The 18,832-nt window shown below is 36.7% G+C and overlaps 1 protein-coding gene across 1 annotated transcript; it reads right to left on the bottom strand.

Annotated features, from left to right (window-relative positions):
* Window positions 1-502: 502 nt before the first annotated feature.
* On the bottom strand, window positions 503-17,342 carry emsy (EMSY transcriptional repressor, BRCA2 interacting). The gene is given in 21 exon segments (XM_028467419.1): window positions 503-764; window positions 1,708-1,872; window positions 4,066-4,276; window positions 4,352-4,525; window positions 5,235-5,371; window positions 5,457-5,630; window positions 6,109-6,258; window positions 8,800-8,847; window positions 8,850-8,999; window positions 9,803-10,028; window positions 10,994-11,105; window positions 11,107-11,251; window positions 13,252-13,290; window positions 13,293-13,366; window positions 13,368-13,404; window positions 13,475-13,552; window positions 13,555-13,649; window positions 14,060-14,134; window positions 14,841-14,940; window positions 15,019-15,127; window positions 16,855-17,342. Coding segments are annotated over 20 exon segments (2,556 nt in total). The 5' UTR covers window positions 15,125-15,127; window positions 16,855-17,342; the 3' UTR covers window positions 503-504.
* Window positions 17,343-18,832: the final 1,490 nt, after the last annotated feature.

The raw sequence follows: 18,832 nt of genomic DNA, 5'->3' as shown, positions 1-18,832 counted from the left end.
ACAAACAAACACATTAAAACATTAATAAATTAACACACAAACACATTAATAAATTAACAAACACATTATAACATTAATAATCTAACACACAAACACATTAAAACATTAATAATCTAACACACAAACACATTATAACATTAATAATCTAACACACAAACACATTAATAAATTAACACACAAACACATTAAAACATTAATAATCTAACACACAAACACATTAAAACATTAATAATCTAACACACAAACACATTAATAAATTAACAAACACATTAAAACATTAATAAACTAACACACAAACACATTAATAAATTAACAAACACATTAAAACATTAATAAATTAACACACAAACACATTAATAAATTAACAAACACATTAAAACATTAATAAATTAACACACAAACACATTAATAAATTAACACACAAACACATTAAAACATTAATAAATTAACACACAAACACATTAAAACATTAATAAATTAACACACAAACCTTCTTCTCTGTTCTTATACAGTATCTATAAATATCTCAGATCTTTTCCCACACATTTGCAGTTTTCTACTCTGAAGGAGCTCCATGTTTATTAAAACATTCCCAGGAAACCACACGGCTGTGACAGGAAGTGAGGATGTAGTACCTGCGCTGGCCTCAGAGGTCAAAGGTCGCGGTGTCTCTGGTTTCTTCTCTGAGGGCAGCTGAATGGGAACGATCATCTGACTGAGGTCGATGGTCTGTTGTCGCGGTTTAGACTCCGCCTTCTCCTTCACTGAGAGCAGAAAATCACTTTAGTCAGTACATGTTCAATACAATCTCTGCTTTTTACCTCTTTAATCTCTTCTCTGTAATCTGTTTTCATCTCTGTAATCTATGATTTTTATCTCTAATCTATTCTTTTATCTCTGTAATTTATTCTTTTTATCTCTGTAATCTATGATTTTTATCTCTGTAATCTATGATTTTTATCTCTGTAATCTATTCTTTTTATCTCTGTAATCAATTCTTTTTTATTTCTGTAATCTATGCTTTTTATCTTTGTAATTTATTTATTTATTTATCTCTGTAATCTATGATTTTTATCTTTGTAATTTATTTATTTATTTATCTCTGTAATCTATGCTTTTTATCTTTGTAATTTATTTATCTCTGTAATCTATGCTTTTTATCTCTGTAATCTAGGATTTTTTTTATTGTTTTTATCTCTGATCTGTTCTTTATCTCCTTTTCTTCTTTTTATCTCTGAAATATCTTCTTTTATCTCTATAATGTCAGATTTTATCACTGTAATCTTTTTTCTGTTTTGTATCTCTGTAATCAGTTTTAATCTCTGTATTATTGTTTCTCCCACTGCAATCTCTGTTTTTCATCTCTGTAATGTCTGTTGTTTATCTCTGGAGAATATGAAATATATCATTTTCTACTGTAATCTTTTTCACCAAGATTTGCTTTTTTCCACAGTAAACTTTGCTTTTTATTTCTGTAATCTCTGTTTTTTGTCTGTAATTTGTGCTTTTTAAACTGTCTGTAGTCGAGCTGTTAAAGATTTGGGTGAAGGGTCTGTGGTCATTCCTCTCCTTCCTGCCTCTGATGTACTGTATTGCTGTGTGTTATCATCATACTATTATTAAAGTGTTAATAATAAATCTATTAATGGCACTCCAGGGCTCCTGTAGTTTGCTGGGTGGAGCTAACACAGATTAAATGTGCCTCACTAGTCTGCTGCAGCTCCAGCAGGGCTTTGATGGTGGACGTGGCTGACTGGGACTCTCCCACTGACACCTCCTGGTAGATGATGGTGGGACTGGACTGAACCGACACCTCCTGCTCGGTCCAGTCCTGCTCCCTGGAGGCCACCAGGTGGACTACAGGCTGCGGCTCTGAGGAGAGAAACAGAACCTGAGGTCACTTTTTTTCGTATTTCTTTATTTAAGTAGGGACAGTACATTATAATAAACATTCAAAAAAAACGTAAATATGCCAGATTATAGCGAAAGGCTAATTTCCATCTGTTGTCCCTACATTACATGGTAATGTAGCCCCGCCCCTTTACACCTCTACCCTTCTCCAAGCGTAGCTACATGCTAAGATAGGCTTTTTCAACCACTGTGCCGTGGGAAATTATTCAATTTCACCTGATTGGTCTAAAACACAGACTTGTCAATTAATTAATTATTGTCTGCAAAGATGCCATTGTGATAAACAAATAAAATATTTTTTTAAAAAAGGCACAAAACTGCCACACATTTCTCATCATTAATGATAATAAACTAGATTAACTTCATTGTTGAACATCAAATACCTTCATAACAGCCTTTGGATCAAATCTGACACTCTTAATAATAATAATAATAATATATAAATATAATGTAAAACTATACAATGTAAATAATGTCATTATATAAAACAAAACAATGTTTACCAGAACAAAGTTTAATTATAGTTCTATTCATATTTAATGATTTGGTTTTTTTTTAAACTTACTTTTCTCAGTGTGCAAAATATGAAAAATGACAAAAGATTTTTTGTTGTCTTTTGTTTGATTTGTATTCAAGACACTTTGAAAAGAATTACTGCATATTGTTAAATGTACTTTTTTTTATAAAAAAGAATAACAAAAAATCATAAAAAGATTTTTCTGGTCACAATTATGTAATAAAATAATGCAATTTATTTAATTGCAATAACAAAAAAAAAAAAAATGCATTGCTGTCTAAAAAAGATTGCACTTCTTGTAGTGTTGACCTTTGACAGCATGTGCAGACAAAAAATAAATAAATAAATAAAATAAAATTAAAAAAAAATTCTTTGTGTTTATTTTGATTCCTATTCAAGACACGTAAGACATAAGAATGACTGTTTATTGATAATAAAGGCTAATGAGTTTCAGTTTCAGTTCACTGTACTAAACTAACAAAGACACACTTTGCTTTACATAGAAATAATTTACCTTTTGGAAAAAAATAAACAAAAAGAAATAAAAAAGTATAAACTGTTATTTATAGATAAAAACAGATTGATTTGTTTGGTAAGAAAGTTTTATAAAAAGATTCCTCATATAGTTTTTTACTAGAGCCGGGCAATAAAATCGATTTAATTGATAAAAACAATTTCTATTTTGTAATTTTTTAAATTTTTCCAACAGTTTTTTTGGACTTTTTTGCATTCCGACCTTGTGGGTTACCATAGCGATGTGAGCCCGCCCCCTCTTTGTTTACATGTGTTTACCCTTTGAGTAGCTATATATGCCACAGGCATGTTTAATGTTTTATTCACACTATGCTGAGATGCAAAGGGAAGAGTTTATTATTGTATTAATGGTAATGTTTAAAATATGTAGTTATATGATTTCTTCATCAGATAATTGAAGCTACTGTGAAGTTGTTGTTGTACTTTTGCTTAAACCTGAGTTAAAGCTTGAAATTGTTAAATGACAGAGAATCATTTACTTTATATTTTGGGATTGTTCTATACATTTTAACTCTTGAGGACAATCACAGCAATAAAGTCGCACTTTTGATAATATATCTGATGTCTGCACTGATTTTTAAGTGAAAAAAATCTAAAATTGAATCGAAACTCGAATCTTTCTTTAAAAAATCAGAGATTTTCTTTTTATACAAAATCACCCAGCCCAATTTTAAAGTTCAATATGTAAAAGTAAATTAGAAGTTCTAAATTAGCAGTGATCGCCTGCTTGCCCTCGCTCCTCTCAAAGCTTTCTGTTCCTCGGCCTGGGCCGATAATCGATAAATCAATTAACCGGACGGTAAATAACATAAACTCTGTAAGTTTGCCGGCCTCGGTATATTTCCATATTCATGCGTATTTGGCAGCACGGCTGTCGACTGCAGAGGCTAGTGTTAGCAACGATATTAAATACTCATGAGAAATATAAGTTGATTGCATTTGAAAGGTGTGTACTTGCATTTTTATGATATGTTATTACATTAGTGGTTAATTTGGTCTAAAAAAATCGATTATATCGTTTATCGGCAATAATGTGTGGGACAATATATCATCCAGCAAAATCTGTTATTAGCCCAGGCCCACTTTGATCTTTGTGTTGGTACCTTGAGAGCTTCCAGGAGCGTCTCCAGCTGAGCCGCTGCTCTCTGCTGTACTGGTCGATTCCTCTTTGTTGGAGCTGTCATGGCCGACGCTCTGACTATGACTGAGCTCTGCTGCTCTGCTCACCTGCTGCAGCGTCTCTGTGACCAACTGTCTGGTCTGCTCGCTGACCACCGCTGTGGTCTGGAACACCGGCTTGGGCTTGATGAGGACCTGAGGGGAAGCGGAGCACAGAGACGGTAGATAGAGTCTGATGGAGGTAGTGATTGAGTCAGAATCAGATCTGACCTGAGTCTTGCCCTGCTGGCCGTAGACGATCTTGGTGGGGATGATCTTGGTAGCGGTGGACTGAGCTCCTGAGCTCATGCCTTTAGGCTGTGTGACGATCATCTTGGTGATTGGTCGGGTGGTGGTGATGATGGCCGGTTTGGTTCCCTGTACCGCCTGCAGGCCTTTATCACCCTGAGACACACAGCAGCAAAACAACATAGGAGTTTGGAATGTTAAAATATACGTATTAGAGATGCACGATAAAAATCAACCAACAACACCGGATTTAGCCTTTTTCAATCAGTCCAAAAAAAGACAACATGACACGCTAACAGCACGTAACAAATCCCAGAAGAAGGAAAACATTGGTCACCTGAAAAGATGCCATCAAAATAGCCTTGTTATGCTGCTATGTGCTAAGCTAACACAAACATGTGGAACTGGTCGCAACGTGCTAAGCTAACCCAAACATGTGGAACTGGTCGCAATGTGCTAAGCTAACCCAAACATGTGGAACTGGTCGCAACGTGCTAAGCTAACCATAACATGTGGGACTGGTCGCTACGTGCTAAGGTAACCAAACTTATGGACTGGTTGCTATGTGCGAAGCTAACCCATCATGTAGAAGTGGTGGCTACATACTAAGATAACGCAAGCATAAGGGAATGGTTGCTGCATGCTAAGCTAACCCAAACATGTAGAACTGGTGGCTACATATTAAGCTGTGAGAATGGTTGCTAACTGCTAAGCTAACCCAAACATAAAACTGGTTGCTATGTGCTAACCTAACCCAAACATGTAAAATGTTCGCTACTTGCTAAGCTAACCCATCATGTGGTTATTTTGTCTTTTACCAGAGAAGTTGGGATTAGCTGGTGCTACTATAAGAGCTCTAACTGACCCCGGCGTTTAGAAGAGTGGTGACAACATTCTTCCCGGGCAGCCCTTGGATGGTCGCCCCCTTGCCGGTGGTTTTCTGCACCACGATGACGTTAGGCTTGGAGGTGATGGGGATGGTGGTGATCTTTGTGGTGGTCCCTGCACCAGGAGGAGAGGAGGAGTGTGACTAAAAGGTCCAGGATGAAGCAGCTGGACACGGAGCACGATGCCATCAGTGACTCACCAGACACGATGTTGCTGCTGATGATCTTCCCCCCCAGCGTGGCCAGGGACTTGGGCACCACGGTGATGATGCTGCCACTGGTGGTCTTCACGTAGGTGGCCCCTCCACTGGAGGCCGATATTCTGGCTCCGATATTGGGGCCAACGGTAGGTCGAGTGTAGGTGGCCTGGGTGGCTGAACCACAGACGAGGTGTTTATTATTATTTATATTAGTGTTCAGCATCAGAGCCTGTTTATATACAAATAATGATTGAAATAAAGAGTCACATTTATTAGATCAAAGGCATGAATAATTGGTCACAATATGAAAACACATTATTTAATAAAATAAAAACACAACTACAACAAAATAATGCAAAAACACCAACAAAAAGAAGCATAACCACAAAAAACACAAAACACAAATACAAAATTTGAAAAGTTGTATAAACAAAAGGAAAAAGTATTAATATTAATAATAATAATAATAATATGAGTATGAGAATAAAAGTTATAGTGAGAAAGTATGACTGAGGAAGTCTTTGTAACTGAAAAATGTACAAACTAATAAACAAAATAAATGAAAGTGAAAGTATATATATAATCACTGCTGATGTAAGAGCTTAGAGCACGATCAGTTAAATAATTCATTAATTAGGGGTGTTGAACCCACCCGTGGGCTGAGTGAGCAGCTTGGTGGTCATGATGGCTCCGTTGCTACTGACGACCATGATGGGCGACGAGCTGCTGCTGGAGAGAGACACCGACGAAGGCTTGGGGAGGATCTTACTGGGCTGAACCTGCTGGGTGATGATCTTCACTCCTGTAACACAAACACAAACAACAAAACACAGTTATCAGACGACAAGTGAAAGATGATACACAAAAACACAAGTACAGCAAACTCAAAACTATAAAATAATGCACAAACTACAACTAAAACAAAACTACTCCAAACAGCACACAAAACACCAACAAAAACGCCCACACACAACTACCGTACAAGAAAAACACAAAACAATAACAAAAAAATGCAGAACAACAAAATCCTACACAAACTACAAAACACACAAAACTTTTCAGAAAAACACAAAACAACAACACACACAACTCCATGAAAACAGACAAAGATACAAAAAGACGCAAACGACAACAAAACTACACACTCCAAAAAGCACCCAAAACAACAAAACACAAACAACCACAACAAAAACACTTGATTACATTAAAAACAACACTGCTAAAATGTTTTTAAAAAAATCACACACAAACTACAACGAAAGTACACAACACAACCCTAAAAAGTACACAAAACAGCAAAAATACACACAACTACAACAAAACATGCAGGACAACAAAAGAATTGACTACAACAAAATCACACAAAAATAAACAAAATAACAACTACTATAAAAACAGACAAAATAAAAAAAAAACCCACACACAAATTACAACAAAAATTACACAACTCCAAAGGTACACAAAATGACAACACAAAAATGGCATAACAGAGTACAGGAACAGATCTATTCTTCATACGTCTATAACAGAACAGAGGAGCAGAGGTTTATTCCATAAAACAGGTTATGTTCAAACTCTGAGTATGTTCAGGCTTAAATGAGTGAAACTCTGAGTATCTCATTCCTAAACGTGAGGTATGTTCTTCTCTGAGTATGTTACCATGGCAACATTGTCCGTGAACTAAACCTGGTCGCTGGCAGGTTTTAGCAAAGAAACCCTGGGTTTCTACCTGGCTCCACCCACATGAACACCATTTCTTAACACTTTGATGAACCTTAACTCTTTTCTGAAACACATTAGTAACATCACACACCACAGACGTGTTCACATCATCACTAATGTTGTGTTGCTTTACTTTTCTTTTTTTTTGTGTGTGTGCAAACGGTAGTTTTCTTTATAACATTGTGGATGTAGGTTGAGGTTGATCTGCATTAAAACATCTACTGACGTCTGTAGTAAAGTTCCCTGAATACAAACCTGTGGATAATATAAAGGAGGAGATGATAATATAAATGAATCCCTATAAAAACATCCTCTAATTAAAAACTCTCTTGGTGATCTGGGCTCATCTGTTAAAACCAGCCTCAGAAACCTTGGGGTTGTTTTTGATCAGTCCATGTCTTTGGAGGGACTTGACTAAAAACATACATGCATTTATATCATCTCGTATTGACTACTGTAATTCTGTTTTTACATGTTTTAATAAGTCGACCCTAAACAGACTCCAGATCGTTCAGAACGCTGCTGTCAGACTTTTAACTGGTGCTTCTAGAACATCCCACATCACCACCATTCTTGCTACTCTGCACTGGCTTCCAGTGAAGTTTCGCATAGAATATAAAATATTAGTTCTCACGTTCCGAGCATTACATGCTCAGGCCCCTAAATATATCTCAGACTTGTTGTACCCCTACTCATCAGGGCGATGCCTTCAGTCTTCAGGTCAGGGTCTCCTAAAGACCCCAAAAACTAAATTTAAAACCAGAGGAGACCTGGTGTTCCAGACTGTAGCTCCCAGACTCTGAAATAACCTGCACCAGTCTCTCAGGGAGCTCAACTGTGTGGTCACTTTTAAAAAACTGCTGAAGACTTTACTTTACAGTAAAGCTTTTAGTTACTGGATTTTAATTTTTATTTATCCTTTAATGTTGCTGTTAAATTTATGCACTCTTGTTTTATTATTCTATTGTGTTGCACTTGTACTTTTACCACAACTCTGTACAGCACTTTGTGATTTTATCTGCAAAAAGCGCTTTATAAATAAACTATTTACTTACTTACTACTTAATCCACTTTTAAGGCTCGATTGTTGTTTTATATTGTTATAAAGTTAAATCTGTAAATTGCGGCTCTTTGAAGATATGATGGCGCAGTGAGTTTTGATGCTGCACGTGGAAGCGGTGGGTCGAGGGTTCGCGTCCCGCTTCAGTGTTTTTTTAGGACGTTGAATGACTCTGGCGACAATATTACATTAAAAATCAATATAAATGATGACTGAAGACTGAACACACCTTTAGAACAGGCTCATATTCCTCAAACACCGGCTTATTTCACCTATTACGGTGAATAAATCACTATTTTCCGGTTGGTTGCCATGGCAGCTCGACTCATCTTCGATCCATTGATGATGGCTTTTTATCGCGCGCGCGTGCACGTAAGTAACCCAAGGTTTACATACTCAGGGTTGATTAACCCACTTCATACCAGCTGTAATGGAATCTGATACCCAGAGTTTCTCATCGCGGGGTATGTTGACCCAGAGTTTATGGATAAACTCAGAGTTTGTTAACCCTCCTTTATGGAATACACCTCAGATCTATGCTGCAGCTCTAGGTAAACCTACCGGACTCCTGTTTGATCTGAATGGTGGGTTGGTTCCCGGGGCGGAGCCGCTAACGCTCGCTCCTAAAGCTGCGGCGTGCTGCATCGCTTTGGGCGACTGCTGTTTGGGGAACTGAGCCAGGATCTGAGTGGGAGAACCCATCAGGGTTTTAGGGGAGGGGAGTCTGGCAGACGCCATCTTCACTGCAGCTGAAGCTCCGCCTACGGCAGGAAGGATATCACGTCTCATTATCTTTACACTCCGCCAAAATAAGACGCTCATTCTCATTAGCCGAGACACATTTAGTTTGAACGTTTAATATAAAAATAAACAAGAAGCAATGAAGGAAAGAAATACTTTACAAAACCTTTTACACACAAAAACTAAAATTAAATTATATATATATTACTTATTTTTCCATTATGAAGTATACGTTTTATCTATATTGAAAATATTGAATCAGGAATAGTTAATATATTCATTATTGATTATAACAAGTTAGTTACTTAGATATTTAATATACAATAATATTTTATAATAATGTGTTATAAGTGTATTAATAATAATAACAATAATATTTACTATATATGTTTATGTATCAATCAAAACACTAATACTTGTTTCATTAATTAGAAGAACTTCCTGTTTATCATGTCGTTATTTATATTATGGGAATTTCATCAAATATATAAATAATATTAATAATATTAAAAAATAAATGTTTATACACTATCGGTTAATAATACCTAATTGGTTTGATGTTTAACAGAACACACAGGTATTAATATAAACACACATTTCTAATTTCAATATTTTTAATTTTTTTATGAAAAAAATGTTACTTTTTATTTAGTATTTATAAAACTTAATATAAAAAATAAATAAAATTATTATCATTATCATTATTAAAAACTATTTCCCTAATATTTACACATTAAACATGTTTATTTTTAGCTATGTACGCAGGTCAGTTTCAGTGGGCGTGGCCCTTGGCCTCTGCTGATTGGCCGAGAGAGAGACTCACTGGGGGCCATGGTGGACATGACCACGGAGGGCGAGGAGGCGACCACGGAGGTCACAGCAACGGAGGCGGAGCTTGAGGGAAACACCACCGTCTGCTTGTGCGTGTTCAGCACGGCGGCGGCGCTTAGCTTAGCCGCTGCTGCCGCCGCCACCGCTGCGTTGCTGTGCGACTTGGAGAGAATGTTGGGAATGAAGCCGGAGCTCGGAGACGTGGTCACGATGATCACCTGCACAATAAAACATCTTATTATTAATGGAGAGGAAGCTTTCACCTTCTTTATTATTATTTACTTCATTTATTAATACTATTTCTTTTATTAGTTATTATTATTTATCATAGAAAATAAGCACTTACTTTGTGTTTACGTTGTGTTTATTTATACTTTTTGTGGAAGATATTAATATTTAATTACTTAAATTATTATTAATTAGTCATTTATTTTATCACATTCTTATTTATCTTGTTTAGAAAACAGGTGCTCACTTTCTTCATTGTGAATTTTTATTATTATTTTTTCTATTTTTGTTTTAATATTATTCTTATATAATGTATAAGGCAAGCCCTCACTTCTGTTAATTAATTGATGAATAATAATGAATTTATTTTTGTTTACGATCATAATTTCATGTTCATTGAAGGTAAAGCCCTCACTTTATTTATTATTATTATTATTTTATTTTGGTTTATCTTTATTTATGGTAGAAGATAAATCATTATCTAAATCATTGGCAAAGTGTTGTTATTATTTGTAGTGTTGTTATTATTATTATTTAAGGTAGAATCTAAACACTAACTTTATCATTGATTAATTAATTGATTTATTATTGTTATTATTACCATTATTATTATTATTATTTAAGGTAGAATCTAAACACTAACTTTATCATTGATTAATTAATTGATTTATTATTGTTATTATTACCATTATTATTATTATTATAAGGTTGAAAATAGACACTAACTTTATCATTCTTTAATTAATGGATTATTATTATTATTATTTTATTTTTATCATTATTATTGTTATTATAATTAAGGTAGGAGATAAACACTAACTTCATCATTAATTAATTAATTGTTTTATTATTATATTATTATATAATCTAAGGTAGGAAATAAACACTAACTTTATCATTATCTAATGAATTGATTGTTTATTGTTATTATTGTCGTTATTTATGGCCCACCCACCTTCTGCGTGGTGGAGCTGGAGGTCTGGATGGTGGGCTTGGTGAAGGTGATCTTGACGGGGGAGAGGTGTGGGGGCAGTGAGTTGGCGATGCTCTGCATGATGTTGCTCATTGGGGGAGGAGCCCACGGGCAGAGCCAGGCTCTTGGAAACCGGCGCCGGAAGTTTGGAAACTTCCTTCAGCATCACCGGGGACGAGCTGGGCGAGTTGGTGCGGCGCCGCTTACGAGGCTTCTCGTCTTCGTCAGAGCAGCTGACGCCTGCGGGGGAGGAAAGGGGGCGGAGCTTATGACGTTACAGCGGCGAGGGATCGTACGTGAGCGTTACAGTGTGGTTGTATTCAGGGTTGAGGTCAATTAAATTTTTATATAACAATTAGATCTTCAATTACCCATGATGAATTATGAATACAGTGACTGGCATTTTTTCCAATTAATTACATTAAAATTACAATTATTATTTTTCCCCTGAAAGTCAATTACAATTACGTTCTCAATTATTTAAGTTCAAATTCCTTTAATCCCAATTACTAAGCTTTTAATAACCTTCCTTTGTGTTAGCTTTCTGTTAGCATCACTATGCTAACGGCTCAGTTTGACCCATGTCTTAATCATCTGTAAACACACTAATAAATATCATTTATCATCTAATTAGTTCTCATCTATTGGTTACCTTGTTAGGCTTCCTAATTACTGATAATATTGTTTTTAATATTTGTGATTTTTTCTGTCACTATACCCATAGATTAACATTTTTTAAAATGATCCTAAAGAGAAGTGACAGGTAGTGGGAAAAGTTGATATGAAACATAAATTTAATAATTAATAACTACATACTGTATGTGTCAGACATAGAACTAAACATGGTTCACCGGGTTTGCATTTAATTCAATTGTAATTGACAGTTTTTATATAATTTCATGCCAATTACAAAGTTAATGGTCTGACACTCAATTACCATAATTTCTTGTTTTTTAAGCAAGATAAATAAGAATGTGATGTAAAAAATAACATGACTAATTAATAATAATTTAAGCAATTGAATATTATATCTTCCACAAAAAAATAAAAATCAACACATAAACATAAGAAGTGCATAATTTCTATGATAAAATTAGAATAAGCTACTTTTTTCTCACGCTTTGAAACCCTGAGGCTTAAACAATCACGTGGCTAAATTGTGGATTTTTCGGTTTTTTAAGCACAAAAATGTGCTCCGTCACATTAGACCAGGGGAACAATGAAATTGTGAACATTAAATCGTTCTGATCACTCATTTTGTCATGATGCACACTGCCTCACCATAGCAAACGAGACAGAGAAATGTTGTGAGCGATGAGAGAGAGAGAGAGAGAGAGAGAAGAGAGAGGAGGAGAGAGAGAGAGAGAGAGAGAGAGAGAGAGAGAGAGGAGAGAGAGAGAGAGAGAGAGAGGAGAGAGAGAGAGAGAGAGAGAGAGGAGAGAGAGAGAGCCCACTGCAGCGCAGCGTGGATGCAGTAAAAATCAGTCAGTTTATAATAGAAAAATAAACACAATAAAATTGTTAAATCACAGCGTTAGGTTTGTTCAGGATTGATCAGTGATCTGGACTCTGAGCCTGATGTAAGGAGGACGGACAGACGGATCAGAGGTCAGAACATCATGTATACAGGATGTTCTGATCTCTGCTCCGTCTACAGTAAAATTCTGCCAGTTTGTAACAGTAACATAACAGCATGAAGTTATCAAATCACCACGTTGGATTTGTTCAGAAACGATCACGTCCGTATTCTGACTCAGAGTCTGACTCTCTGTGATCACTCTGTGGTAGTTCACGGTAAGAAGAGCAGATGAAGTGGTTTATCAGTGGTTACAGTAAAAATGACCATAAAAAGCTGTAAATGTACTGATATGTAGACGTGGAGCAGTGAGGAGGAGACTTCATGTAGTAAAGGAAACTTATCAGTTGAAACACAAACACTTCCCTGCAACCTAACTTGAGTACAGCAACCCGCCTACCTGCCCGTTCTGATTGGCCGAGATGTCTCATCAGCCATAGGGTGTGGCCTAAGTTAGGCTACAGCATTTGTGTGGATTTTTCTTAGAAAATTGCTAAATTATTGTAATGCAGCCAATAAAACAGTGTGATTTATAGCCTGGAAATTACAGTACAATTCAAATACGATTACAACAGCAACAGATTTTTTTCAATTACAATTTAATTATGTCGTAATTGTAATTTCCAATTGTAATTGGGCCCAACCCTGGCTGTATTTGACTCACTCTTGACGTAGACGGTGCTCCCGCTGGGCAGCACCACACGTTAGACGAGGGGCTGGAGGGTCGTGGAGACTTGGCGGTGGCACCCATGAGGCCGCTGGTGGGGGCGGAACCACTGCAGGTAGGTGGTGGAGGTGTAGGAGTAGCACACCACCACTGCACACAGCACCATGACATCACATCAGCTACTGTCTGTCTGCTAGAGCGCGCTCAGACTGTACCATACCTTCTTTGTTCCCCGTCTCCGCCGGCAGCAGCAGGGAAGCGTTCTGATTGGCTGTGGCGCTGGCCACGGCGTTGGGGTGACGGTGAAAGCCGTCTGAGGGACGAGCCTCGGCATCAGGGGGACGAGTCGACGTCCCTCGATCGACCAATCAGATGAGCTGTTGGGACCGGACATGCTGGGAGACATAAAAACACGCCCCTTAATGACATCACAGCACTTACCCTTCTGAACGCACACAAACGCATAGACACACAGACGCGCGCGCGCGCACAAACAGACAGACAGACACACACAAGTACAGACTCACACACGCACACGCACACACACACACACACCACACACAGTTTCATTTCCTTCCATGTTGTGAATCTTTCAAGAAACTAAAGATGAATCTTTGTGTTTTACGTGTTACAGAAGATAAATGTTATACTTCCTCTGAGAGAAAGGAACTCCACACAGAGACCACTACATGGTTGGTTAGCTTAGCATGTAGCAACGCTGGCTGAGCGGGATCAAAGGGTAAACGGGCATGGTACATCTCTGGCAGCAGGTGAACATATGTGAGTATTTCACACAGTTACTCACTGATAGGCGATGGTGGAGAGACGCTCATCGTTAACCGCTCTACGAACTTCTGCTCGATGTCGCTCTGTGGAGATCCTGATTGGACAAAAACAAGACATGAGTTCAACATTCCCGTGTTCACCAATCAGCTGTCCTGTGTGGGTAGAACTCTGGGAACCACTTATGGCTATTGATATTGTTTTATTGCAAATAAAGGCCGTACAATTGATAAACAAAGCAGGATATTATAACCAAACACATCCATTATTTGTTAAATCAAAACTTTTCAATTTAAAGATATGTTTATTACAAAAGAACACAGATGTATGTTCAAAGCTAAAATAAATGCTCTTAAAAATATGTCTATCTACAGACCAGTAAATACAACCTAAGACATTAATTTATGTTTATTTTACAAAGGTTAGAACTAAAACTAAAATGTCTGTTCTAGGGCTTAAAATGTGGAATAATGTTGATAAAGAAATAAAAATGAGTGACAAAATGTCACAATATATTTGAAAAAGTTTGTAAAGCAGTCGGAATATGTTTTTAAGAGTATAAAGTGTTCTTTGTTAAATATTATATATAAAAAGTATATTTCTATTTTTTTATGCTTATTTGAAAAAAGCAACTCAAATGTACTTGTTGAATGCTTGCATTTCTTTTGTGTGTATTATTTGAGAAAAGTAACTTCAATCTAATGATTTATGTTGGGCATAGAAGCATTTTTGTTTCTGTTTCAGTCGTGTTATATTTTTATTTAGGCTGAGACAAATAACATGAAACTAAGTGTGTCGTGTACCCGAGGATCTTTGTGAGCTCTCCCAGCAGGTCCTTCTTGTCCTTGGTCAGATCTCCTTGGGCTCGCAGAGCGCTGATGACTCCAGCGTAGGCCTCAAGTTCTGATGAAAAAACACACACACGAATATGAAGTTATTTCATCCCCATTTTTAACCGTTCATTTAGCATCCTCATCTGACCTAGTTTGCGTAGAATTCTCTTGCACTCGTCTCTGCCCAGGTCCAGGATGGTGGGCCAGACCACCGGCATGGTCCCAGTCAGCACTGGTTTGTCCAGCTGAATCATTGGCTGAGGGGAGTGGGACACAGGTGAGGATCACACCACCCAGAATAACAACAGCAGTGTCTCACACACAAACAATCAACCAAGCAAGTCACACACAATAACACTCATGGTACGCGCAAACACTCGTGGTGGACACGCACACGCACACGCACACGCACACGCACACGCACACGCACACGCACACGCACACGCACACGCACACGCACACACACACACACACACACACACACACACACACACACACACACACATGGTTTTGCACCCACACAAATGTTGGCACACACAAACACTTGTGGTGCACGCGCACACACACAAATACTGCATGCGCACACGAACACTCATGGTTTTGCGCATACACAAATGCACACACACAAAAATCACTGCAGGTGAATCAACCATCTCTGTGTCACAGTCAGTGACACATGAATCGGATGACGCAACAAATTGATAATTATCAATTTGTTGCCAACACTTTTAATAGTCAATTTTTATCAATTCTTTGTTACAGCCTCATGAAAAAAATACTGATTAAAATTATATATATATATATATATATATTAAAATACCACACATTATCTCAAACAACTGTATTCTATACTTTCATTTTCTCAAAAATAAATCCAGTTTTAAAAATGAGTATAAAAATATATAAGCTGGCAAATCTGGTCCCTTTGTGCACTAATCCTGGATACTTGTGACACAAATATAACAAACATAATCAAAAACTACTTGTAGAAGAAAAAACATTATCTTGGAAATTTGTGAAAATTGGGTCATGACAAAAAAGGTTGAAAACCACTGAACTAGAATCTATGGTTATGATGTAAACAAAGGATTTTTAGTGTAAACCTTTTTTTTTTTTAAAAAAAAAAAAAAAGCTCTCAAATGCTAAATAAGGAAGAAAAATAGTTGATATAACCAGAATGATGTTTTTTTCTTAGATTTCTAAATACTTAAATCTGTTAAATATTAAACAGTAACAACTTAGTACTTTGAAAACAGAAATGACAGAAACAATATTTTAAAAATATTACAAAAATGAATGGTTAGAATTTAAGTCTTACAATAAGTCTTTTACTGACTCACAATCATATTTATAAAATGCATTTTTAGATTTTAATCACGTACATTTCTGTCTTGTTAGCGCCATAAAAGCTTCCTCGGATTGCCTCTGTATGACTATTAAATGATTAAAGCATAATTTACAAGTAAAATTTAGCATACTGAAAAGACTGTATGTTTTGAAGACTGGTCAAACTAAAAATACAGGTAAATATGAATGCATTAGAACAAGAAAGAGGGATAACAAAGCTATGAGCTGTGTTTACACTGACACCCTGTGGGCCTCACAATAAATGACATGTCATTACCGTAACATAACAGTTAGGAGGGAAATAAACACGCCGAACGTAAACACAACACCACAGCATTCATTGGAAATAAAAATATGTTCGAGTAAACATTAAAAATATCAACTTAATGGGACATAAAGGTTCAAATGTGCACATTTGATATTAGAGTTCCGACAGGCGCCCTGTTGGGTCAACGGCTTCGAAGCAAACGCAAACAAACCCAATTCAATACATGAATGTACAAATAGTTAAACGTGAAACGACATCTAATAAGTTATGTGATGAAATGCAAACTTATTTTTTTAACAGGAATGACCAGAAAAACAGTTAAACCCCATTAAGTAGCGTAGCTTAGCCGAAGCCGAATCTGTATCTTACCGTGCGTTACAAGGGGGCGTCTTCAAGGCCTTTGTAAATCCCAAACAAACGCGAACATGACGGGATTATGGTTTTCTACGAGTGGTCCGCATGTTTAGGAAACTTTATAGATGTTGAAGTGATGTGTAGGATGGAAATAAAGGTATTAAAACGGCCAAACACTGCGGGTTGACAGTGTTTGTGCTGTCCGAGGAGAAAGTCTTCTTCATGTGTTTTCGGTAGGGCGCCTCCTCTGGTCTGTGGGCAAAGTGCACCACCAACAGGTAGATGTAGGGTACTACAGGAAGATGTCACCTATCACAGCGTGGGCCACAAAAATGTGATTGTATCTGATCTGAGGGCCACATTATAAACGTTTATGTCAGCATTAAAATAATGATTGATCTAACCATTAATTTGTTGTAATTCTGTGTAATTTTCTGCATTTATGTTGTCGATTCGTGCGTTTTTGGGGCCACTTTCTGTATTTTCCTGTCATTTTGTGTGACTTTAGAGCTATTCTGTAATGCGTAGTTTTTGTAGTCATTTTGTTCAAGTGGTTGTTGGGTCTGTCTTTTGTGTATTTTACAAATTTTTGTGTACTTTTTGCAAGTTGCTGTTGATTTGTGTGTGGGAGATTTTTTGTGTATTATGTTGGGCTTTATATTCCTTCCAACTTCTTGAAAAACAATTTTTGGCCCAGGTCAGTCGTTATGGCTGGGCCATGGGGGCCCCGCCCCGCCCCGCCCAGCACAAGCATTGTGCCCACCCCCTTGTGACACAGGTTTAAATTTTATTTAAATTATTTTTTAAAAACTGACAAATGTTGGCGTGTGCGCATGAGTGTTGGTTTACATTTATCTGTTATGTTCATTTAAACCAGGCAGCTTTGATCAGTGGAAACCTCTAACCCAGTGGTTCTCAACCTTCCAGAGACCAGGGACCCCCACTGTACCTGAAAGTGGTGAAACACAGTCGTGTGTGTGTCCTGGATAAACTACAAGATTTATTGTAACCAATTGTTAAAAATGTGTACGTGCTCCTACATGGTGCTAATTATCAAATCAGTTCCTCTGTTTATATCTGAGGCCATTTTATTGAGTATGGAATTGTGTCAGTGATGGAAAAAAAGACTAATAATTGTGCCCACCCATGCTTTTTACAGCCCCCATAAAAACAGAGATCTGTCAGATGCCTTTGATTGTCTGATCTATCGAATTTGGTTAAAGAAAATATTTTAAATTACATTTGCGGTTTAGACGAGCTAACAGAATCACATCCCAAAAAGATATTTTCCTGGATTAACAGTATATGTACAACGGAGCTGATATGTGTTTTCATCCTAATTTTCAATGTGATCAACCCAATTAAATGTGGGCACTTTTATCTGGTAATAAATGTAATTTTAATCATTAGCCTGAAAACAAAACGTAAAAACATGTTCTAATATTTAAATAATCCAAAAAAATATCTAAAAAGTTGAAACAAATTAAATAATTAAAAAATAAATATTTAACTATTTAGGAGAAAATAAACTGTTTATCATATACTGTATAACACATTGATTGCTAATTCCAGCAAGTTATTTTTATTTTTGCAGTAAATTTACTTTGATCTCCTGACATGTTTTGACTTTCAACTGCCAGTCTCCTTCAGAGGCATCTGCTGATCACTTTGATGTGTTCTTACAAGTCCTCTCTGGGCGTGACCAATTTGACAATTGTTAAGTCAGCTACAACCAGAACAGACCTCATAAGGACGCTTTGAATCCATCAACAAACGCCTCTGAGGAAGACTGGCAGTTGATGGTCAAAAAAATGTTAGGCAAATACATAATTAGCAATTGAAAATTGGCAAAAATGACAAACTGTATCTGGATTTGTGGACAAGTTATATAACGCAAGAAAAACAGAAGACTGACCGTAAATTTGACCTTGAGTGAAGGTCATATCAAAGGGAATGTTGTTCAATGGTACCAGTCTGAGAAATGTATCTCACT

The sequence above is a fragment of the Gouania willdenowi genome, chromosome 14, assembly GCF_900634775.1.
Source record: "Gouania willdenowi chromosome 14, fGouWil2.1, whole genome shotgun sequence".
NCBI classification, from domain to species: domain Eukaryota; kingdom Metazoa; phylum Chordata; class Actinopteri; order Blenniiformes; family Gobiesocidae; genus Gouania; species Gouania willdenowi.
The sequence above is the reverse complement of the archived record's forward strand: the minus strand, read 5'-3'. Positions and strand labels throughout refer to the sequence as shown.